The sequence below is a fragment of the Erigeron canadensis genome, chromosome 6 (genome assembly GCF_010389155.1).
Source record: "Erigeron canadensis isolate Cc75 chromosome 6, C_canadensis_v1, whole genome shotgun sequence".
Classification (NCBI taxonomy): domain Eukaryota; kingdom Viridiplantae; phylum Streptophyta; class Magnoliopsida; order Asterales; family Asteraceae; genus Erigeron; species Erigeron canadensis.
The window spans coordinates 38,344,497-38,368,671 of NC_057766.1; the positions used below are offsets into that span (position 1 = coordinate 38,344,497).

The 24,175-nt window shown below is 33.8% G+C and overlaps 5 protein-coding genes across 6 annotated transcripts; 3 read left to right on the forward strand and 2 right to left on the reverse strand.

Moving 5' to 3' along the window:
• The first annotated feature begins 2,476 nt into the window (after positions 1–2,476).
• On the forward strand, positions 2,477–6,362 carry LOC122605915. 2 transcript variants are annotated; one of them, XM_043778875.1, is made up of 7 exons: positions 2,477–2,605; positions 2,685–2,800; positions 3,632–4,461; positions 4,551–4,799; positions 4,984–5,885; positions 5,988–6,168; positions 6,248–6,362. In XM_043778875.1, the coding sequence occupies exons 3-5, from the start codon at positions 3,823–3,825 to the stop codon at positions 5,128–5,130; spliced, it is 1,035 nt and encodes a 344-aa protein (XP_043634810.1). In that variant the 5' UTR covers positions 2,477–2,605; positions 2,685–2,800; positions 3,632–3,822; the 3' UTR covers positions 5,131–5,885; positions 5,988–6,168; positions 6,248–6,362. The 2 variants fall into 2 exon arrangements, with proteins under 2 accessions (XP_043634810.1, XP_043634811.1); XM_043778876.1 differs by lacking the exons at positions 2,477–2,605; positions 2,685–2,800 and having other exon boundaries at positions 3,286–4,461.
• Positions 6,363–7,709: 1,347 nt separating this feature from the next.
• On the reverse strand, positions 7,710–11,051 carry LOC122604842 (protein FAR1-RELATED SEQUENCE 5-like). Its single transcript, XM_043777704.1, has 6 exons — positions 10,877–11,051; positions 9,629–10,469; positions 9,280–9,538; positions 8,719–9,120; positions 8,080–8,158; positions 7,710–8,026 (listed from the first exon to the last, which is right to left on the reverse strand). Exons 1-6 carry the CDS (start codon positions 11,049–11,051, stop codon positions 7,710–7,712), a joined length of 2,073 nt encoding a protein of 690 aa, XP_043633639.1.
• Positions 11,052–12,680: 1,629 nt separating this feature from the next.
• On the forward strand, positions 12,681–18,061 carry LOC122603362 (choline/ethanolaminephosphotransferase 1-like). The gene is made up of 20 exons (XM_043776039.1): positions 12,681–12,849; positions 13,349–13,521; positions 13,686–13,695; positions 13,797–13,847; positions 14,015–14,092; positions 14,399–14,474; positions 14,563–14,585; positions 14,682–14,782; positions 14,865–14,959; positions 15,042–15,110; positions 15,199–15,268; positions 15,414–15,477; positions 15,553–15,593; positions 15,898–15,982; positions 16,209–16,271; positions 16,773–16,831; positions 16,953–17,005; positions 17,496–17,568; positions 17,655–17,705; positions 17,789–18,061. Exons 2-19 carry the CDS (start codon positions 13,385–13,387, stop codon positions 17,674–17,676), a joined length of 1,170 nt encoding a protein of 389 aa, XP_043631974.1. The 5' UTR covers positions 12,681–12,849; positions 13,349–13,384; the 3' UTR covers positions 17,677–17,705; positions 17,789–18,061.
• A 1,566-nt stretch (positions 18,062–19,627) lies between these two features.
• LOC122605938 (germin-like protein subfamily 3 member 2) lies at positions 19,628–20,594 on the forward strand. Its single transcript, XM_043778903.1, has one exon. It carries the CDS (start codon positions 19,828–19,830, stop codon positions 20,473–20,475), a length of 648 nt encoding a protein of 215 aa, XP_043634838.1. The 5' UTR covers positions 19,628–19,827; the 3' UTR covers positions 20,476–20,594.
• A 615-nt stretch (positions 20,595–21,209) lies between these two features.
• LOC122605229 (protein trichome birefringence-like 36) lies at positions 21,210–23,472 on the reverse strand. The gene is made up of 5 exons (XM_043778137.1): positions 23,141–23,472; positions 22,352–22,523; positions 22,098–22,279; positions 21,858–22,016; positions 21,210–21,667 (listed from the first exon to the last, which is right to left on the reverse strand). The coding sequence occupies exons 1-5, from the start codon at positions 23,470–23,472 to the stop codon at positions 21,361–21,363; spliced, it is 1,152 nt and encodes a 383-aa protein (XP_043634072.1). The 3' UTR covers positions 21,210–21,360.
• Between the last annotated feature and the right edge of the window lie 703 nt (positions 23,473–24,175).

Genomic DNA, 24,175 nt, shown 5'->3' on the forward strand with positions numbered 1-24,175 from the left:
TGTATGCATCGATATGTTTTGAATTGTGAATATATGTTGATGATAAATGGAATGTGCATGAATGTATGACTTGTTCATCTAGTTCACTAAACTTAATAGGTTGCCATGACACTTGCACGTTTAAGGGCCTAAACGTAAAGATATATATATATATATATATATATGTGTGTGTGTGTGTGTGTGTGTGTGTGTGTGTGATAATTGTTTAGGCAGTGTAAACACCTAAACTATACGTGATGTGAAATCGAACTCATAAATTAGATGTGAAAGTGTTAATCTTAACTTGTACTTGCCCTTGCCCGACAGGTGCGTAGATGTGGTTGCTTGGGTGGCTCCTTGCAACATGGTCAAGAATCTGAAGAGTAATACGAGAGGTCTGACCCACCCCATTTGTCTTGAACATACGGATTACTCCGGGATTGGCTTGCCATTCCTTAACAACATTGTGGTACAGCTGTAAGGTTTGTCCATCTAGTCGGGTGTGACTTATGTTGCACTTATAAAGATGTTAAGATGTTATATGTGATAATGCAAAAGATGATTATGCACATTAGGATGAATTATCCTATATGAAAGATGTTTAATGCTATGTGAGATGTATTGTGATGATATGTGCCTTAATGATGAAATATTACTTTTATAAAGTTTTAATTGAACAAATGATTTATAAATCATGTGTTATCTTACTTAGCTAATTCGTTAGCTAACACTTGTTTCTTGAAATGTGTTGTTCCCTCAGGTTTAGCAAGCTTATGAGTGTTGAAGAATAAAAAGTGAGGCTTGGGTAGATTGCTTGATGGTGACCATAGTTTACCTATAGTGGCTACTCATTTTAGATCTTTGAATTATGTTAAGATGTTTATGACTTGTATTGATTTGTGATCGGTTGTTTTATGTTGGGAAACCGATGGATTTCCATTTAGACTTATTTCTTATGATATGACAAGTAACACCATTTAATGAATAAACCAAACTTAATTTATTGGTTTGGACTTTTAGATGTTTGTTCCGCTTTCTTTGACACCGTTAGGTGAAAATTTTTGAAAATCCTTATTTTTAAATGATGGGTGTTACAAGATGAAAATATTTTAAGGGGTGATAAGTGAAAATTCAAAATATTACATATTCTAAAAATAAAGTGCTATTTTTTATAATATAGTACATAAATAGAAATAGAAATAGATAAAGAGACTATAAATTGTCAAGACCGGTTAATTTTGATTATTAACTAGCGTTTAACAAATGGATTTGGATGTGTTTTTATACTGGTTAATTATACTGGTTAGTTTGTATAGATTGTCAAGACCGGTTAATCATGATTGTTTTCAAATATTTGATACCAAACTTTTGGGTTCTTACGTTTCTATCAAAGAACTTTCACACATGTATAATCTTACCTTTAAGGATTTGGTTTTGATGTCTTTCTCTATTTTCGTTATATACAATGACTTTTGATATATAACAATTTTCATCATCGTTACGCTTAACATTTAAAACAAAACACCATATTAATATCATTGTCGTCAGAGTGTCATTATGCATTAATATAGTTATTGTTTTGTTTTTTTGTTTGTGATAATACTCTAGCTATTCTTATTGTTTTTATACGTTTTCTTTTCTTTATCATTTATATAACAGGTTTTGTTTCTTTTTTAAAAAAATCCGGGTTCAAAAAAATGTATTATACTATTACTACTATATATTGTTTGTATCTAAATTTTAAACGCCTAAAAATCATTTTTCGCAATAACGTGAGGGTATAATAACTAAATATACTAAAAAGGTATATATAAGTACAAGTGATTTATGCATGGAATGTACAGGTACTTATAGCACATGAGAGCAAGTACCCGCGCGTTGTGGCGGTGAGATGGTGAGGGTGATAGGTAGTAGAGTGTGATAGATCATAGAAAGTGATATGTCATAGAGTGTCATTGCCAAATGTCTTAGCCGTACGGGCTCCGTCATCGGATTTAAAATTCCATCGAAAGTATATCGAATAACATCTCTAATGAAAGAGCATGAAATTTTAAGAACACCCGTATAACTTTTATAATTTATCGATGTACGGTTTTTGAGATAAAAGATTTTGAAAGAATTAGAGGAATAAAATAATTTAAGGAGGAGAGAAAAATTTGTGGGCAATGATGTATATCATGCATTATCATGTGTACATTATTGAAATTGAAAGTTTAAACCTTATTTGATTATAATATATATATATATATATAGGGATAGGTTATTTTAAGAACTTTGAGAACCATTTGAGACCTTTGGATTATATTAATCAAGGGCTTGAATTCATTAATGGCAGTTTTGTAATAAACCTAAGATATTAAACTGAGTAAACGTGCTGGAAGGGTATTATTGGGTATTTATAAATTGTTACTGGAGGAACAAAAATATTAAATTAAAGTATATCTGGCTAATAAAAATTGAATCCCGTCATTTAGGCTCATTTTGTTAGCAACTCAGATTCAATAGCCATGAATAATCGGAATCCATCAACAAAACCGAAGTTCCAGCTATGTATAAATATAATAGCAGATGCGTTATCAAAAGCTATCACAAAAACCGGGTTCATCTGTTCACATGAGTAAACCAGGTTTTTTTTATAATTATTTTTTTAATATTATAGAACAAATACATGGTGTTCATAGATGTTTAAAAAATAATGTTTTTAGCATTGAGGAGTTCGATTGAAGAAGCCATCAAATCAGAGGGAAACAATGAGGATGGAAAAAAGATAACTCTATATGGAGCAGAGCATTTGCAGCTTAAAGTTGTTGGAATCGAGCAGGTAAAAGTTAAAGTTTTAGATTCGTTAGCAAATATTTTGTTTTATTTTCTCAAATATGAAAAACGAACACTGTTCATTTTTTTATATTTTTTAATAACTTGAATATTTGTTTGCAACTCATTCTGTATTCATTTTTTTTTTTTGAAATAAGACATTAGAGGTTAGTATTAAAAAGTGGGGCAACTGAAGTTGTTAATCATATTTGAATAGATGAACAAGATCGAAATCATCTAGATGTATCTGTTCATATTTGATTGAACGCACCCGCTTATAAGTTTAGCACTGTTTGGTTAGATGCTTAAACATGATAAAGAAAGTAGTTGTTCGATTTTTTGTTCATATGTGATATAGATAGTGGATGTTTAATTAGTTGTTCATATGTGATATAGATAGTGATAGTTCATACGGTTAGCCATGTATTAACAAATCAATATGTAGTTATTGATGAAGCTAGTGTCTGTTCGTAAGTGTCTGTAGATGTACGAGTTAATATCGTACGAGTTAATTGAAGTACTTGTTCATATAGTATGAGTTAGTATTGTGAATAAATGTACCAGATCATAATTCTGTAGAAAACTTGATCATAACCATGTAGATGTGTTAGTCAATAAGTGACTAGATATACTAGTTCATATATGTGATTGCATGTGGTTGTTCAGATAGGTGGGTATATGTAATTGTTCATTCGTGAGTAGAAGTAATTGTTCACATATGTGAGAATATGTTCTTGTTCAGATAGGTGGGTATATGTAATTGTGCATATGTGAATAGAAGAACATGCTTATATATGTTAGTAAATAAATGAAATAAAATGTTGTGCATGGGTGCAAGTGGAACAAAGTAACTCAAAGAAGAGAAAGGTTATACACGATGTAGTCAGCGGGGGCGAAGGGAAACAAAAGGGTAGCGGAAACGATGAAGAAGAATCACTAAGAAGATCTCCAAGATTCAAGAGTAATGTCAACAGAGACAATTCCGCTGACATAAGTGAGCGTAAAATAGTGAAATATAAGGCTGTGAAGATGGATAATGAAAAAGAAAGTCGTACCATGATGCATATCAGGACATCTCCAAAGTCATTGTATGAGGCAATCGGCTCACTAAGTTTCAGCCAAAAAAAGTGTGTGATTGAAATGGGTTTTGGAAGTTTGCTTGATTTCAAGATAGCTGGTTTGTCATCGAGGATAGTGTATTATTTGGTGAATAATTTCGACGACAAAAACCTAGTGTTGAATGTTGGTGCTGGAAAAATCATGGTAACCCCAGATTTAATTCATGATATATTAGGAGTGCCATTAGGTGGTGTTCAACTTGGTAATATAGATGGAGGAGAAGGAAATGACAACCTGGTAGTAGAATGGAGTAAACAATATAAAGATAGACAAATTAGTCTAGTAGATTTGAAGACAAGGATTGCTAGATCTCAGGAGGCAGACTGGAATTTTAAAATAAACTTTATACTCTTGTTTGCTAACACAATTGCACAATGCAAAAAAAGAGGCAAATGTGATTTAAGCCTTCTAGATCATATCCGTGAAGATTTTCGTATTGAGCAGATAGATTGGTGTCACTATGTATGGCACGCTATAAGAGGTTGTAAAGATAAGTGGAAGCTAGGAGTAATTGGGCAATACTTTTCTGGGCCGTGTACTTTACTGACGGTAAGATGAACATGATACAAAGATTCTAAACATTTATGTAATTTGGTTATTATAATATTCTGATATTTTATGTGTTCTTTTACATGTAGTTGATATACGTAGACAGAACCAAAGGAATAGATTTTGAGGTGAGACGAACAAGGCCAGCTATATTAACATGGAACAACGAGAATCTTAAACAAAGAGAGGAATCAGAAGTAGGGTCGGGTGGATTTGGTAATGTAGAGATGCGTGAACCCTATGAAGCTAGTGGAGCTGATGTAGAAAATTTCACAGTTGATGTAAATGGAGATATCGATTTTGTAAGACTCAATGCTTTCAAACCTGAAGGACTTAAGGTAAATGAATGTTGTATGGTATAGGTGTATGCTAGAAACTTGTATGAACTAAAGAGTGTGTTCAACAGTTAATTAGAACACTTTGTATGAGTAGTACATAAGTAGTTAATAATTATATTCGTGTATTCATTTTAATGAGGTTAGCATGCTAATTTGGTGATGATAAGTAGTTAATATTTTGCAGGGATATGTGTACAAGATAAGTAACTTGTTTAAATTGTTGAGGCACAACAATAATAGTTTGAAGGAAACACTCCAGGAGGCGAAGGAAAAGTATCCAGATAACGATGATATTAAAGAGTGGGAGACAAAGGTGAGTGAAATGATGTGACACCTAATCAGGAATAAACAACAGGTGATTAAAACTCAGAATTTGAATAAAACATTGGATTTGGTTTTGCAAACACCAGGGCAGACTATTGTGAGGAGTGACGTAGGAGGAAATAAGGGATTAGTAGTGATGCATAACCTACGAGTGAATGAACATGAGGTATTTAAAACTCCAAAATCGACAAAAACAATGGATTTGGTTGTGCACACACCAGGGCAAACTGTCGTGGGAAGTGATGTCGGAGGAAAGTTGGACTCATTTGCTGATGTTGGGCCTAGTGAACTGATGGAGGAGGAAACATGGACTCAGATTTTGCAAGACCCACAGGTGATTGCAGAGTGTGATAGAACTATTAGTGAACTACTGAATAAGACAAAGATGAAAGGAGTGGTAATAAATGAACAGAGTGCCTATCTAAAATTGGGTTGCAATGAGTTTGATGAAAGTGAGCTGAATAAAAAAGGTAAACAAAATGCAGGGGATGAAGGTGCAGATAAGAAGGTGATTGGCTATGAGGCGGCTGATATTCCTAGTTTTAGCCTAGGATTCACTCAAGAGATGAAACTTCCAAATGTAGCAGAAGTTGTACATGAACCAGAACGCATACGAAAGATATCTAATGAGCAACGGGTACCGAAGATGGGAGTTTCTTCTAAATCAACCTTTTCCCAGCTTGCGGTTGTGGTGGACCAAAGATTGAAGATTGAAGAAGTTAGGGTGCTAAACTATATTGAATCTGATACCAGGAAGCCAAAGTAAGTTATAAATGTTACGTTTATTAATTTTTAATAATTGAATTGATATGTCTGTGAAGTATCAACTTTTATTAGAAAACCCGGTATATGTTTTTTGGACAGTGACATCTTGTTTGCTACAAGGGAAGGGCATACAACATCATATTCAGCTATGGTTAGTTTAGTTACTGATTTTCTTGTAGTTCCACAAATGATCGACTGTTGGGCTGTGCTGTTGAATATTGAGGAGGACAAAAGAAGCAAAAATTCACCATACCGACTGTTTTGCCACTCAAGAATGATGGTACGTTACTACGTGTTATATTAGATTGGTTGTCATTAGCAGAAGGTATGTGAACAATTATGTGCATGTAATGAAACAGACGAGTAATATGGCTGATATAAAAATGGATGAAAGTTTGCGTTTGAGGCTATTTAAGTCTCATCTGAGTGAAGTATTGAATGGAAACCCGGTAATGATGAAGATGATTGGCGTCGATATGGTATAGTGTTCACAATTGACACTTGTAAATGACAGGGTAGATGCTTATTAATATATGACTGATGGTAATTTTTGGCGAAAAGTGCAGGTATTCTTCCCTATCTTACATGGCAATCATTACTACTTGGTGGTGTTCGACTTTAAGTCGCGAAGGTTTGTTATCATAGATAACGAAAACGACACCAAAAGCATTGAAGATAAATACAAGGGTGTTCCGGATATACTGGTAATATATTACAACTAAACTTCTATTTTACTTATTTGGAAGGTGACAGCTGATATAAAAATGAATGAAAACTAAAAAATGTAGCATAAGGTGTTCATTTCTTACTTGATGGAGATTGGACATAGTAAAGTGAATCGGATCATGAGTGCAAACCCAGAAAGGATGCGAATGAAATGGCAAACAAGCAAAAGAACAGACGACGATGGCGTGTTCGTCATGAGGCACATGGAGACCTATATGGGTCAAATGGAAGGAAGATGGAACTGTGAGCTAGGAACGGAAGGAAAATACCAAAAGACACAATTGGGAAAGCGACGGAAAAAATATGCAGTCAAGATGTTGTTGTCTGATCATAATGTGCTCTGTGATCAAGTTCGGATGGGTGCAGAGGAATATGAGAAAAACAACCCAATGGCTTTGGGGAAAATGCGCAAGTGAACACTTATGACACCTTTGTTCATTTGGCTTTTTAAGAATACTTTTTCAATGGTGGTTTATTATTTGTGTGATGGTTTATTATTAGTATGTGCTGGAAGACAGTCATGACACCTTTGTTCATTTGGCTTTTTAAGACTACTATTTAAATGTTGGTTTTTTTTAATGTCAGTATGTTTTTAATATCTTGGTAATCTCTTTTGATGGTATTGGTGGCATGTGGTTGAATACATGAAATTGAAATAGCACCGTTGTTTTTATTCATTAATCTGAGTTTTTTTATTTGTAATCTACTTATAGCTAACTATATATAGGGTAGTTTAATTACAATCAGGTAGCCATTTGTGATAATTTTCTAGTCACATGTGTTACGCTATTCATTTTTGAGCTATAAAGTGAAAAGGAAAGTATTCTGTTTAAAAGTGTTACGGGGTTCATATGTGAGCTATTAAGTTAGAAAGAAACTGTTATGTTCACTTGTGGCATGGGGTGCATTTGTAAATAATGCAATTATAAGGAAAATTTAATTAAATGGAGTTAGCGTTGTTTGTATGAATAAAACTCGTTATTATATGAAAAAAAAAATAGGAAAACACCCAGAAAGTATTGTTCTGCTATAAAAAACAACGAAAATTCAAATGTGAAAGAAGCAAAAACAAATAAACTAGTGACGTATAGATGATCAGGATGCCACATGATTTGGGATAGTTGTCTCCTGTGTTGCCGCTGCTGCTTGTGATCCAGATTCTTCGACTGCCCTGCCGGCCTTAAACTTTGACCTTTTGGCGGCTCTTTCAGCTTCCAACTTTGCTTTTTTGTCGGGGCAATTGCGTTGATCATGGTTATCTTGGAGTTGATGACAGTAGTTGCATTCACGCATTTGGCGTGGGCGTTTCTTCGCATGCTTCTCACCTGGAGCAGGAATTCTTTTACCGGGGTGGGTTCCTGATCCCTTGTTTTTAGCCGGACTGGGCGGGAGAATTAAAACCTCTTCAGGTTCTGTAACCCCCAGCAATTCCTGAAAAACTTCGTTTTTGCTCTTTTTCTGCTACCTTGAGGAAGAGTTGACAATGTTTCATCGGTTAACTTGTTAATCTTGGAAACAAAATCGGACAACTTATCAGGTTCGCTCTATAAACCACTGAAACACAACTCCAATTTTTCTAGAACTTGAGTCACAATCTTGTCTGCTTCAGAATGCTTATTCCCATATCTATGTCGGTCGTGTAATAAATGACGAGGGAGCACATTTCTTCTCCATCTTCTGCTTATATATGCTTCTGGTATCTCGGTTACATTTTTATTCTTATAAACACAAAATATATGACGACATAAATATCCATGCCGTCCAAAGTGGTTGCAACTGTAGCTAATGTTCCCGGATTCTACATTTTGCACTACCTAACAGGGAAACAAAGAAAAAAATAGCTTTAGTTCACAAACTATTCACATACGAATACACAACATGGTAGTAATAACTTATGGAATTATAACTATTAACACACATATATGTAAATCAAACCTTAAACTGAAGGTGATCTTCAGAAGCTTTATTCGAATGCTTTATTTATGTAAACCTCATCATTGCCACTCTTGGTAACGGATGTTTGTGAACAAATCCAGGATCCTTTTATAATCTCCGTTTGAACCTTCAAAAATATTGTCCTCGTATATATTTTGCTTGCATGAACCTCAATTGGATTAGGAGTCACCAAGGTCGGGAATGTTGTGGTTGTATGTTCATCGAGAACTCTTTGTGCATGTCTTTGCTTCTCCATTGCAGTCTCAAAACATAAACTAAACTGGACAAGAGTGTGTTTGTAGTGCGTGAATATCTGAAAGAATGCATTTGAACTCTCCGACCGAGATGTTGTCTTCATGACACATGATAGTGGCATATCTATAAAATAAGCTGGAATCCATCGTTTCATTAGCTTGAACATCCTAGACAACCATTTATTGTCTTGTAAATCAAATTCTTTCATCAATGAGTTCCATCTGTTCACAAACTCCTCTGGTTTTAAATAAATGTTCCAAACTATTTTGTGGAGGCGCTGTCGGAAGTTAGTGTTGTCAAGTATATCTCCACATACCTAATTAAGGAGCATAGAAACATTTGAATTATATGTAATCATGAAAACACATCAATGAACGACGATACATTTTAATAGTAATAAGTAATGACAATCTAATAAGGGTGGAAATATGATTTTACAGTACTAGAAACTAACCTAATAGTAACTAAAATATACCTTAAGTGGTAACTTCTTCATAATGTGCCACATACATAGTCGGTGTTGTGAGTTTGGCATCTCAACTTTAACTGCTTCTTTAACTGATGGATCTTGATCTGTCAATACCAATTGGGGTTGGTTTTTGTGAGCCTTTAGGAAGGCTTGTAGCAACCACGAATAAGATGGAATGTCTTCCTTCTTCAATAAACCAGCCCCAAATGTGACACATCTGTTATGGTTGTCAACACCTGTGAACGGGACAAAAACCATATTGTACCTACAAGGAAATAACATATGAACATAATTTAGTTAATTATTGAAAAAAACCTTTAATGTAAACATATGAACAAAGGCAAATTTCTGTTACTTGTTAGTCCTATAGGTGGCATCAAACGCAATCACGTCGCCAAACTCCTTGTAATTGCATTTCGATGTTTCATCAGCCCAAAAAAGGGAACTCAACTCGTTGTTTTTAGCCTTGAAATCAAATGAAAACTCAGGTAAACACTGAGCCCAATTTTTAAACTTGTCCACCAACATTTGTGCATCCCTATCACCGATATACATGTTTATGTCCCTCTTGAAGTTCTTGTAATCCACCACAGTACCACGGACATTTTCATACCCACCTTTCATTGTTGCGCGCAACCTATAAGCCTTTGTTGCACCTATGTTGTTTGTAGATACAGTTTGAATGAAAAGTTGGTCCTCAAATGTCAGTTGCCTTCGGGCCCGAGACAAATGCTTGTTGTGCTCATCACCAAGCGGATGGTTATGCTTTTCATCAAAGCCATATACACAGAAACTTTCTGATCCTTTTATCTTTGATATCTTAAGGCGTGCTTTGCAATCTGTTACCTTGTAGTTAGAGTTTCTACGAACAGACCGTGGTTTTTTTGTCCCATCTACATCTAAGGTGTCAGCCGCGTGTTTCGTCTTAGATGTACCAGCTTTATTGCATAGAAAATACTTATGAGTCATCTCACCTCCTCTCCGCCTATGCTTAGTTGATGCTTTTCGTACAACAAATCCTGCATTCTCTGCATATTTTTGATACATCTCGTAGGCAGCCTCAACGGAACCCCAAATAGAACCTAATACAGGTTTTAATTCTGCAGGTACATCAATAGGTACGTATACAGAGCTCCCATTTGGTGTCTCCTGTTCGGGCACTAATCCACGTTCACCGACATTTTGGGATGACTCGCCTGTATATCATAAATTAATTATGAACGGCTACACATTAGTACATTAATATTGTGTTGGTGGACAACACAATGTAACTCATACCATACGCATGATAACACATACAATTTAGAACATTATAGAATACTACACCTGATCACTTATGAACAACCCAAAAAAAAGTACTCGGCTGTAATGTGTTAGTGGACAAATTATGAACCACCTGATCACTTATGTGTTAGTGGACAAATGCTTCAACGGAGCCTCAACGGAGCCCCAGTTACGAGTAAATGGGAATGAAAATAAAGATTAACCTCATAACTATATCACATATGAACAATAATAACCAAACATCAACCAACCACTGTTCAAAGAATAACATGGAACAAATAAATAAAAACTAGAAAAAAGCAAAACAGAAAAATGACACCTTCATCATCTTCAAACAGGTCCAGTTCATGGTTTCCACCATAAACAATCGCATTATACACATCATCAACGTCTGTAATGTCATCCAATTGAGCCCCCGAATCAGTCCCATTCACTGTGATTGCATCGACATTGGTATCATTTTGATGTGTTTCGGATTGACTAACATGGGCCATTATATTCTCAGAGAAAGTTATTGTTGAAAAGTTGTTATTATTTTTAGAACTGATATGGCTGAGGATATTAGAGAAATGAGGATATACTTTATGGAACGTGAAACTGTATTGGAGGAAATTCTGTATATCTTAGAGTCTTTGCAGGAGAAAATCATGGAATGAACACGCGTAATCTATCATTTTTCTCATTTTCATATTATCTATTATATAATATTTTATAAATTACAAAACTATCCTTATGTATTTTAAGAATAAATTAATTCTCATGGTTCCTCCATATAAATTGGTTCTCAAAAGATCTTTTTCTTATTTATATATATATATATATAGTATAGATAGAAGTATAGATATAATCCTTACTAATTTTCATTTTAAACCCTTAAAGTTTTTATCTTTTAAATTTTGTTCCACATCAAAGTTTTCGTTTTTATTTTTTTAACAAAAAATTTGTAGGTTCTCATGTTTTCATCAAACAACTTTCATATGATTACGGTTTTACTTTTAAACATTTCGTTTTGATTATTTTCAACCGCCTTTTTATATTTAACGTTTTTAATATATAATAACTTTCATTATAATATTTAAAACATTAATATAGTTATTAATTGTTTATGCTTTTATACAAAAACTTATACAAATTTACAAGTTTTTTATGTAAGAAATGTACAAGTTCTCATAACACATAATTTATTATATTTTTTTTTATCAATTCTTATTTTACCTCTTAAAAATTCTACCTCAAAATTTTCTTTTCCATTTTTGACACTAAACTTTTCAGTTTTCATCAAACAACTTTTACACAATTACAGTTTTACCTTTAAACATTTGGTTTTGAATATTTTCGTTTGTCAATTTATATGAATAACGTTTTTAATATATAATAACTTTCATCATCTTTACGTATTACGTTCATGTAATATTTAAAGAATCAATATAAGTTTTTGTTTATGTTTTTTATACATCTTATTAAATTTTTAACATTTTTTTTTATTGTTAATGTTACATGTTCATTTGTTTTTTTTTTAAATAAAAATTTGGGTTCGAATATTTAACATAAACTTAGTTCCAAAACTTTGTCGTGTAAAAAATGTATTTCATTTAATTAGTTCTAACCATGTAGAAACATGAGTTTTTAGGATCCGGAAACATGGGGTACATTCCATTTTTATTTTTATTACTAGTGTTTAGTTAATGTATAATGATAGGCTTGAAAACTACATCAATCGAGTGGAAATGCATCAATTATTTAATTCAAACTTAAGTTATATGTTATTTCATTCTTTTTGAATCATTCTTTGTGTGCTTTCTAATTGTTGGTGTGTGTGTTTTAGTGTATTAGTCAAATTGCAAAATCATGAGATATTGAGATTCTGTAAAAATTTTATAAAATTGACTAAATTAGTAAAATCGCAATACTAAATTTGGCTGATTTTATTTTATTTTTATTTAAATAAATAAATAAATGTCGACGAGGTGTAAGTAGTAATACGTCACACACGGTGAGACATGGCCTTGACAAATGACAACCCAATCATGGAACGGCTTAATTAACACGCCACGAGTGCCACTCGTTTACATTAGTACCCAATCAAAACAAATTAAAGCACAAACTTTATTAGACCCAAAAATCTTTTTCTTCTTTCTTTTGTCTAATCATAAAATTCGAAATCGAATAATATCATCACTTCACTTTATAAATATACCATCTTTCAACCTACGCCGGGAGGAAAGGCGGGACGACAAAAATTACAATTTCAATCAGAAAGAATCATTTGCAACACTTTTGGTTTTTGTCTCGGTACGCTCAATCAGATCTATTCTTTTTTTTTCCCTCTCTCAATCCTTCTTCTTCATATTAATTCATTCATAGATAGATTGATTGATTATAATGGGCACATGCAATGCATCCCGGTCCTGCTTTTCCATCCTTAAACCCTGTTTTATATCCTAAAATAATTTATATAATCATGATAATTTGGGCCAAAAGTTACAATATTTTTAAGAAAATTATATAATCATAAACATATCATGTTTTGCTGTTGTTTTTATTTAATTATTGCTATTGCTATTGTATTAATCAAAAATGTTGTATAATATCATTTGCCATTTTGCCACATCAACAAATAGGAAGTTGGATACATACAGTAACCGTAACAAGTAGAATACAATGTTTATGCACTTAGTCATCATAGTATGCTAATTAAGAAAGTGTTGTCTAGCAATACTATGCTAACATCGTGTCAACTTTTTATTTTTTTGGTTTTGGTTTGTAATAATTGTTGTGTTCGAAAATGCAGGCCTAAACGATTAATAGTAGTGTTTTAGTGCGCGCAATGGGTTATATAGGTACTCATGGAATTAAAGCGTTGCATAGATACAAGTATAGTGGTGTTGATCACTCTTATGTTGCAAAATATGTCCTCCAACCGTTCTGGACTCGTTTTGTTACCTTCTTCCCTCTCTGGATGCCGTAAGTAGTACTCTTACACTTCTCATTTTTAGTTGCAGTTTGACGATTTCTTATTTGTTACGTTGGTTGGTTTCTTAAAGCATCCTTGATTTAAAGTAGTCTATATAGTCACTAACCAATTTTTATCTTTTATCTATTTTTCTTGCATATCGTGGATGCATCAGGCCCAATATGGTAAACTTGACTTTTGAACCATCTTTATATTATTGAAATAGTATAATCCGAAAGTTTTGTTTTTTCCAACTATTTAGCTTAACTCGTGATTTTCTACTCAGATTACTCTCATGGGATTCATGTTCTTGTCAGTCTCTGCAGTTCTTGGCTTTGTGAGTGTGCAATTTATAATATCTTTCATGTATTGATATATTTCTTTTCATTACAATGCCATCTATAAGTTGGATTTTTAGACCTTACTAACGAAGTGTTCTCAAAGTTTTTATCTTTTGGGTGCTTTAACACTAATTTCTACTTTATGCGTGGATGCCTTTCTTAGATATATTCACCTCATTTGGATTCACCACCACCAAGATGGGTTAATTTTGCTCATGGACTACTTCTCTTCTTGTACCAGGTTTGTAATAAAATGAGTGTATAATGTTTCTGTTCTGACTCCTGACATAGTATACATTTGTAATCTGAAGTGCTTTCTTGGATATTTGTCTAGCAAATTTGTTCTCGTAGTTTTTAGTTTCCTTTCATTGCCAGTTCAATTAATAACCAAGGCCCTTCTTAAAAAGAGAAACTATATAAAGGACAGTAGGACTATTGTTATGTCTTAAATCTTGATTAAAACTTCATTTATCTGTTTTGTAAGTATTTTTTGTTTAGTATTATTTCTTTATTGATTTACTTCCAACTTCCTTGATGTTTATACTAGACATTTGATGCTGTTGATGGTAAACAAGCTAGAAGGACCAATTCTTCTAGTCCATTAGGAGAACTTTTTGATCATGGTAAATATAAACTATTTCCTTATGCACATTTCCATTGAATTTTCTTTTCCCCTTTTAAGGTAATCAATACTTTTCACTGATTTTGCAGGATGTGATGCACTCGCATGTGCGGTATGTCTTTATTCTTTAGTTATGCTTAAACCGTACGTCCGTACTTGCTGCTTCCACTGCCATTTTTCTTTTTTAATTTATTGATGCATGATTCAGTTGGAGGCCTTGGCTTTTGGTAGCACTGCTATGTGTGGAAGAAATACATTTTGGTTTTGGGTGATTTCGGCTGTCCCATTTTATGGAGCTACTTGGGAAAAGTAAGTAGCGCAAAATAATTCCTCTTTTTGATAGTTTAATATATTTTTAATAATAATTGCACATATTTCCTACATGTTGCAGCTATTTCACCAACACCCTAATCCTCCCAGTTGTAAATGGACCTACAGAGGGTCTCATGCTGATCTACGTGGCACATTTTTTTACATCTATAGTTGGTATACATACTATTCTTTTTCTTTAACTAAATTACTTGCTTGAGTGATATATGTATTCATAGTTGGTTAATTGCAATTTCAGGTTCAGAATGGTGGGCCCATGATTTTGGGCAGTCTATTCCCCTCCTGAGTTGGCTTCCTTTTATAAATGGTGAGATAGTGATTATAGAGTATATTTATGATTAACTGGATTGTGTATGTACCTGTCACCTTTTGTTTGACTGTGTGGTTGTATTCAGGAATGCCAACCTATGGAGTTGTCTTGCTGCTTATGATAATTTTTGCTGTTATACCCACCGTATCCTGCAAGTGAGTAAACCTTTCAAGCTCTTCAACGAAGATTCACTATATATCTACATATTTGCATATTTTATATGTGTTTTTTTTGGATCATTCAAGTAGAGCAGTCAATGTATATATTAATGATATATAAGTTAATGTTTCTTGGTCACAGTGTACAAAATGTTTACAAGGTTGTACAGGCAAGGAAGGGAAGCATGCTAAATGCCTTGGCTATGGTAATATTATTATCCTGTGCATTATATATTTTTGTTAATCTTTAGTAGGCTTATTGGCTGTTTTTTAATTGCCAGCTGGTCCCTTTCTGCGTGCTGTTGGGAGTTATTATTTTCTGGTATGTACTCGTTTTTATGTCTTTGTACATGAGACAGAGTATCGCAACAACTTCTATTTTCAAATGCTCATGTACCATTTAATTTGCAACTTGTATAATTAAAGTTACTTATTATATGTGCTACCATAAACAAACAATTGATTTTAAAATATAAATTTATGAGCACATAATGCTTATTTTTGTATCTATAAATGGTGTTTAATGACTTTTGATCGTAGTTGAATATTTTTTAAGATTGTGTACCGAGTCAAATGTTTGCAATTCTCTGTCCAATATTTTGAGACAGTTTTCTTGTGTTTCTCAGGGATTGGATGTCTCCATCTGATTTAATTGCAAGCTATCCACATATGGTTGTGATGGGAACTGGATTAGCATTTGGATTCCTTGTGGTAAGATTATTCTGTCAAACTTTTAAAATTCAGTTTATTTTCTGTGCCTAATTACATTTCATGCTTCACTATATGTATGATATATTTATAAAAAGAAAATCTGTTCGAATGAATTCATTTTCGCTTAATGAACATCTGTATAAAACGTAAATGTATGAACTTGGTCCATGTTGACTTGTTGAGGTGTGAAGATTGGCTACCTGATATCAGCATTTTTATCTGACAGGGAAGGATGATATTGGCTCACTTGTGTGATGAACCTAAGGGGTTGAAAACCAGTATGTCCGTGGTAAGTTCTCTTCTAACACATTGAGGAGTCAATACTGACCCATATACCTAAATAGTGGTGGAATTTGGTTGCATAATATCTCGCCAACAGATCATAACTACAAAAAGTTACCTAAAAGAGTAATGGGTATGGTTCAGAGGTTAAAAGCTTCAAGTTCTTTTAAAACTTCTAACGTTGTTTATCAAAAATCATTATCAAATGGTATAGCCCTTACAGTTTATTAAATAAAAGAAATATGTATAAACTATAAACACTATAAAGAACTAAATTGACCAACATTAAAAAATACGAGTACATGTTTTGACCTTGTTAACCAACTCACCCATTTTACATTTCTGTTGACACCCAGAGTAATCACCATTTCTGTTAACACCCAGAGTAACCGAATGGTGAATCCAGTTGCAGTGTCTTGTTAAACTTTGGCAACTGCTTAGTATCTTGAATCTCTCTTTTTCATTACCTCCTGTTTATTGATACATTTGTTTTGTTGCTAAACTGCAGTCCTTGTTTTATCTCCCGCTTGCACTTGCAAATACGCTCACTGTACGGTTAGATGACGGGTATGTAGCCATCTGGCTCAAAGCTAAAGCCATTTTTCCTTGTCTTTCCTGCAGATAATAGGAAATGCTAGAGAAAATTCGTTTGTCATTTAACTGTTAATGATGTGTAAATTTGTGGCAGAATTCCCTTTGTTGATGAGAAATGGGTTCTTCTTGGATTCTGTTTATACACAGGTATTGTGTTAATTATGTATTTACTGGTTGCAAATTCGATCTTTTTGTATGTAAATGAGTTGATTTTAGCTATGTTATATCTCTAATGGGTTAAATTGCTTCAGCTAAAGCTTTAACTAAAAAAGACACCGGTTAAATGGGTTGAAAGTCATCTAAAGTGGATGATTTCAGTTGCATAAAACCTAGTTATGTTTATAAAAATACAAATTCGTTAGCTGGGTTTGCCTAACCTTGACCTTCGCCGTTTCACCCTTACCCCTTTTGCAATCCAATTGAAGTAATTCATGAATGGTTATAGATGCAATGTTGACGTATAAATGCATAAAGAGTTAAAGACCATCATGTTTGTATGTTTGGTAGCATTAGTTTTATCTCTTTCTGTTTCTCTAAGAACAATGATTTGTTTGCAACAAAAAGCTGACCATGGTTTAAAGGTTAAGTTTTTGATTTATTTTTTCTAATATATAATTTAAATCTTACTTTATTGCAGCTTCACTATATATGCATTTTGCAACATCAGTCATTCATGAAATAACAACAGCTCTTGGAATCTACTGTTTTAGGTAACTGAACCTTGATTACTTTAATTTGTAGTATTTGTTTACAATGTACCTTTTTTTACCACTAATTTCATGGTAAAACATTTCAGAGTCACAAAAAAAGAGGCTTGAGTCATGCTTGTACCATGTTCCATGTGACGGTATGCTTTCTTCAAAATTTTAATGATCCATATATGATGTTTACTTTTACCATACAAATTTGGGTTTCATATTGTATTTCCAGGTTGACTCTTTACCGTTACAAATGGAAATTTTGGACTTGGCCCTTGCAGACCCTTATGTGCGTTGTTCGTATTTATACTATGTCGTATCTTACAAAGGTAGTGTAGCATTTTGATGCAAGATTCTTTTCCTTTTACTATATTTCACCTGATTGTAGTATGGTTTTGTCAGGGTTTATGTACATTTAAATTATAGTTAGCTTAAAGAAGTTTTATTTACGTTTGCCTTAGTACCATACTATATCAAATCATCCATTTGTGCAACTTTATAATCATATAATACATCATTATTAGACATCTGTTATATAATAAATAAACTACAATGTGACAATGTCATTACAAATATGTTTTAGACCAATTACAGTAAGTCTCAATTACACAATGTGATTTTCATATAATCTTTGTTCTGAATGCTTCTATGTTAAAATCAAACAAGTTATTATCTGGAGCATTTCTAATTCTAACAAAGAAATGCACAATTTGTATACTGTAACTCAACATTATATCCCCAATAACACAACGTGTCCCGTTTTGAAGAGATATCCTTACCGTATGTGTAGATGTTTTCATAAGAAATAGTTTATAATAATATAGGTTACGGGGAAGACACATGCAGAGAATCGAGTATTGATTTCTTGTTTGTTCTACAGTTGGTAATGCAAATCTATAAACCGCACGTTCATCAGGCACATCAATAAAACAAAAATCCAAAATAAACTTTAGTATACAATGTGGAACGTGTATATGTAGTATATTACCCGATGACATACTTAGGGCATGTTTGTTTTTTTGACCATTAAGTGACTGAATTAATTAAGTGACTGAATGAATAAGTAATGTCTGTATGAATTAAGTACAATTGTTTTTTGTTTATTAAGTCAAAAAAAATAAACACTTTTGATGACGTATTGAATTAAATATTTTTGATTAAGTCACGACTTAATTTATTAAGTCGAAAACAAACGCCACCTCACTCTACTACGTGGAAAGCCTATACTTTAAATAGGGGTCAAAGCATTGGAGTGGTCCGATCTCACATCCATGCTTCGTGAAATCAAGATCACGTCCAATGATCCTTCTCCCACTCCCACGACATGCTGTTATATACGACAACGTAACTGTTGATGATAAGGCTCATCCAATGGTCAAAATTCGTTCTCGTGTACAATATCAAGATTAACATTGAATTTGAGACCATGTAAAGTATGGTTGTTGCATATATGATGTCTTCGGTTACACCTAGTTCATGGATTGGGTCAATTCATGACAGTTCATTAATATGTGTGTATTTTTACATAAAACGTACTTGCATATACGCCTTAAAAGTTAATTATTTATGACAATTCATATATAGTTTTCATCAGTTTCTCAAATCAATTTATGACCAATGTACCATCTATAACGATTTTTACTATTAATATTTACATTAATTATTACATAAGCAATTGTTTTTCATAAGCTTCCAGGAACAATATATATGTGATGATGGTAATTTCTTTGAATTGTAGACACTTGGAGAAAAGCAAATTTATGTCATGATGCATGTGAAAGGCATTATCCTCACTTCACTTCTAATACAAGTTTGATCTATATGAATCTTTCACTTTTACACCATACTCCAGACACACACTCAAAAAGCCATAATCACTACTCATCATTCATATCCATTTTCCCCACCTTTGCTTGCTACATTTTACAACATTATACACCAAAGCCAACAAAAATACACATTTTAGTTATCAAATTACATAAAAAAGAGAGAGACAATCCAGCCTTCAATCAGTAAGTATTGTTGTAGATAAAAAAATCTAACAAATACCATTTAAAAGGCAACAACACCTAATCATCAAGAAAATGAATATGGAAAATCATCTCGTTTTTTAAAGTCACCTAATACCCTTTTGAAATAAAGGTGTAATGTGCATTATTGAACTTCACTTGGCAATTCAAACTTTTAGTTACAACTATATTCATAAATCTATCAAATTACCTATAAATTTTCACTCTTCATTCCCCACCATATTCCTCATTCATATAAACCATGTTTCTCAAAATGTTAGTTATGTTGGTTATTTTCATCTTCTACTCTACCATCAACCAACTTATATTGGTTTCAGGTTCGGACCCCGATCCACTTCAAGACTATTGTTTACCCTCACATCATACCCACCAATGCAAAAACTCATCTTCCATCACCGTCGATGATTTTGTATTTTCGGGCATAAAACACCCTGGAAAATTCACAAACAAATTCTCCGGGGTGCCTGTCTCTGCCACGGTCTTCCCGGCACTTAACACGCTAGGAATGTCACTCGTTAGAGCTGACTTTGAAGTCGGTGGTATTAACGTTCCACATTATCATCCTAGAGCCACAGAAATTGCGTACGTGCTTGAAGGCAAGGTATATTCTGGATTTGTGGACACGGGGAATAAAGTTTTCGCGAAAGTGATAGAAAAAGGAGAAGTAATGGTTTTCCCTAGGGGAGTATTGCATTTTCAAATGAACATAGGGAATTCTCCAGCCACCATCCTTGGGAGCTTTGATAGCCAGAATCCGGGGTCGGTGAAGCTCCCAACAGCCTTGTTTGGATCAGGCATTGATTCGGAATTGCTAGAAAAGGCTTTTGGATTGAAAAATAAAGATATTTCAAAGTTGAAAAAGAGATTTGGCATTCATGAGAAAGAATAGGCAGGTATGAGTTTGAGTAAGATATATATATACATATCCTATTCATTACAATTCTTTTCTTCATAGATTGAATAATAATAATAGAGTGAAAAGTTCTTGATGTATTCTAATATATAAATACACTTTTGAGTTGTGTTAAGAATTCTTATGAAACTGTTTTATATAATTTCACTTATGTCTCTGTGATGCATTGTGTATTTCTACGAAAAGTCCAGGTTTATTCAAACAATATTTTGTTGTTGAAGTTTTTTATCCTAGAAACGGCATTGATCCAAGTTAACTTGAGATTAAGTTAATGATGTTAACCATATTAATGAGCCAGATCTTGATCAATCAACCAGACAAGTACCATGATTTGAGGGACTGTTGTCCATGAGACCATGATCAAACCAGAAAAAAGATATGTAGATGAGTATATCTTGATCAACTATTTAGTTCAAATTTATTCTTATATCTTTTCTTCGACTATTACTGACAGTCTTTTTTAAGTTTCTATAAGCCTTCCTTGCTGAAAAGCCTAATTGGAGACCCAACTTCAATTTTTTTAATATGGGTAGATACTCCTCTTACTTCTTAGCGCTGTCGAGTCAGCCTGGAACATAAACTCAATTACGTACTCAACATTGTCGTTTCATGTAATGTCTATGAGCCGGACAAAATTAGGTTTGCAAATTCGTTACAAAATAACACACCACTCACACTACTACAAGACACATATTTAGTAGATCTGAATATATAGCTCAAGAAGCAATAAACAAACCAAACTAACTAATTAACTGCCAACAAGAGACATGTTACAATCCAGATACAGCATCACTAAGACACTAACACAGCTTTCATTAACCTAATTAATGGTACATTAATTGACTTAATGTAACCGAGCTTTTAAAGCATAGCATTTAACACTTCATTCCAGATATCAGGGACCCCAGGCAAGCACCAATGGCTACAATCAGCTGAAGTATGGTCCGTGCGGTGATGCTTATCAGCTCCACCTGCGGTAGCAGCTTGTGTGTAAACTGATGGGTGACCGTCTTTTCTCAGAGCGGACATAGCTGTTATGTCTTCTAAATAAACCGGAAATCTCATATTCTTGAGAACACCTTTGAGCACCATCATCTCTTCTGGAACATGGGGGTGACTAGCATACCCCAATGGCTCCCTTTGCTTGTAGCATTTCCATCCATTGTCCCTGTACAACTTTCTTTGTGTCGAGTCAGACAGGAATCATAAAGTGCAACTTTTAGCTTTCTTTTTAATGGTCAAACTACTAAACATATGAAATTGTGTTTATAATCAGACTTGAAGACTTTGACTTTACGATCAATATGTTATAAGGAAACACCGCTACTTCCAGGCTAACACGTTAATGCACAAGGTACCTGTTGTGCCGAGGTGACATGCTACGAAATATGACCCGAGATTGACGTGGGTCAAGATTTAAATCAACCCATTTAGCCCATGTCCGAAGCCCTTTTTGGTATGCAACCATCCTGTTCATATCAGGGGCTACACGCTTTCCCTCCATCAACAAGTCCCACCTATAAGCATTATCATTAGTAAATTGTAGAAGTATGCATTTAATTCATTCATTGATGTACGGAATCAGTTTTGTGTCTTACGAGGTCCACTTGTCAGAGTGGGTCCACCAATGTGCCGAATCAAAAACCAACACATCAGCAGCCCTCCAATACTTGGCATTCTCTTCTATCAAATCCAAATGTAGAATTCTTTTGTTTCCACGACCTTTCTTTAGTTCAACTAGAAGTGGTGCCCAACAAAACTCAATTGATGTCTCGAAATCCTGTATAAGAGACAATGCAATCCATGCTCAAACAATGTTAAACTCATTGATGCATCCAAATTGAAGTCTCACCAGGGCATGGAAGGCCATCGTTGGGCCTGCATAAGTGACAGTTTTGCGATCAGTGGGCACGACAGATTCAACCAAGCAAACAAGGGACTCCCATTGGTTTCTCATTATGGAATCACCTACTAACATTATTCTTTTCCTTCTCATTCTTCCAAGAAACTCTAATGCATCAAACCTGAAATAATATGAGCCACCCAATCTTAAGGTACAGTTTTGTTGCAAGAAATACATCACACTGTTTTTAAAACACTACTAGCAAAAAACCCATATGTCCTTTGGCTAGAGCCATTTTTTTTAATTGGAAAAAGAAGTCAAATAGCCATATCTAAAACAAGTTGCAGTTCTTCTGCAAGAATTACCGCTCAGAAATGTTGCTTCTTACCTAACAAACTGGCTGGCAGTTGGACATGGCAAAATCCTTTACTTATGAATTAGTTAACCGGATCATTTTTGATTTTTTTTTCTCTCTGTCAAGTCAAACCACTAATGGGTCAAACGGGTCAAAAGTAATAAATGTAATTTATTGTTGAAATAAATCAATAATGGTCATTCTGTAATCACAGTTGACACACAGTTTGCTATGAAAAGAAGTAAAAAACTTTGGACAATAACAATTTAGGGTCAACTCAACCCGTTTGGATCTTTCAAAAATTGCCCACTATGACATGTTACCCAACCCACTGTGCCATTATAGAACCTCTAAGTCGCTAATAGCAAGAAGACTTTTTCTATAGCTAAAAAGACCATAACCAAGACTATATATAGTAACGTGCAATAAAAGATGGAATGTACCTTGGAATGGTGCAACCATGCGGTTTCCATCTCCATTTCTCGTAATCAGAATCAGGCCTTCCATTCTTTCGACAAGTAACTCTAGTACTAAGATACGGACAAGTAGCTGCGTCATAAAGAGGGTATGTTTGATCATACACCCATTTTCCAGACCCAAAGTCACATTTTCTAAGCGAATCATGACGACTCTGGACCATGTTGATTTCCTCATTGTTGTCATCGTCGAGCCATGACAACTCTTCGATCTCGAGCTTTGATGATTTAGTTGGTCTAAAGAGACTGATCAGTAGCAATGAGAAGGCCAAGAAACATAATAGGAAGGAAGAAGCCATTGCAACGGTTAAAAAAAATGCAATAAATGGTGGGTATATAGAGGACCAAGCAAAAATGTGCATGTAGGGTCATTTTTAAAAAAAAGAATTGGACTAACTTTGTTCAATTTAGGCATGACATGCGGTGAAATTGAGTAATAAATACTGTACTATCAATCATGAATGTTTGGTCTCTATAGATAGATATGTAAGTGAATTATATGATTAACTTTGAAAAAAAATGATATCTATAGACCAAACTAAGGTAAAAATATATACATCTATATTACTTATTAAAAAAAATACCCCCATGTTGAAAGTTACATGAGAAAATGTCTAAAATGCCCTTCCATGTAATATTTTAATATACTACCCTTAAAATATATAATATTTTCACTTAGCACTAAGATATTTTCAGTTACACTACCCCTTAACATTAATGATTACGTTACACTATCAATCCTTTATCTTTTAAAATATCTCTATTAACCCTTTATATCAATAATCTACACCAATCGATGCCTCATCTGTCACCAACCGTCGCACCTGCCACCACATCGCCGCCGCCACGCTCACCGCCGCATTGCGCGGGTAACGTGCTAGTATAGTCAAAAGTTTATACAGGTACAAATTACAATGGTCATGTTTAGGCATAACTATAATTTACCTATTGTATGTTGTACAAAGCAAAAGCGTATTAAGTCTCGTTTTCTACACCTAATCG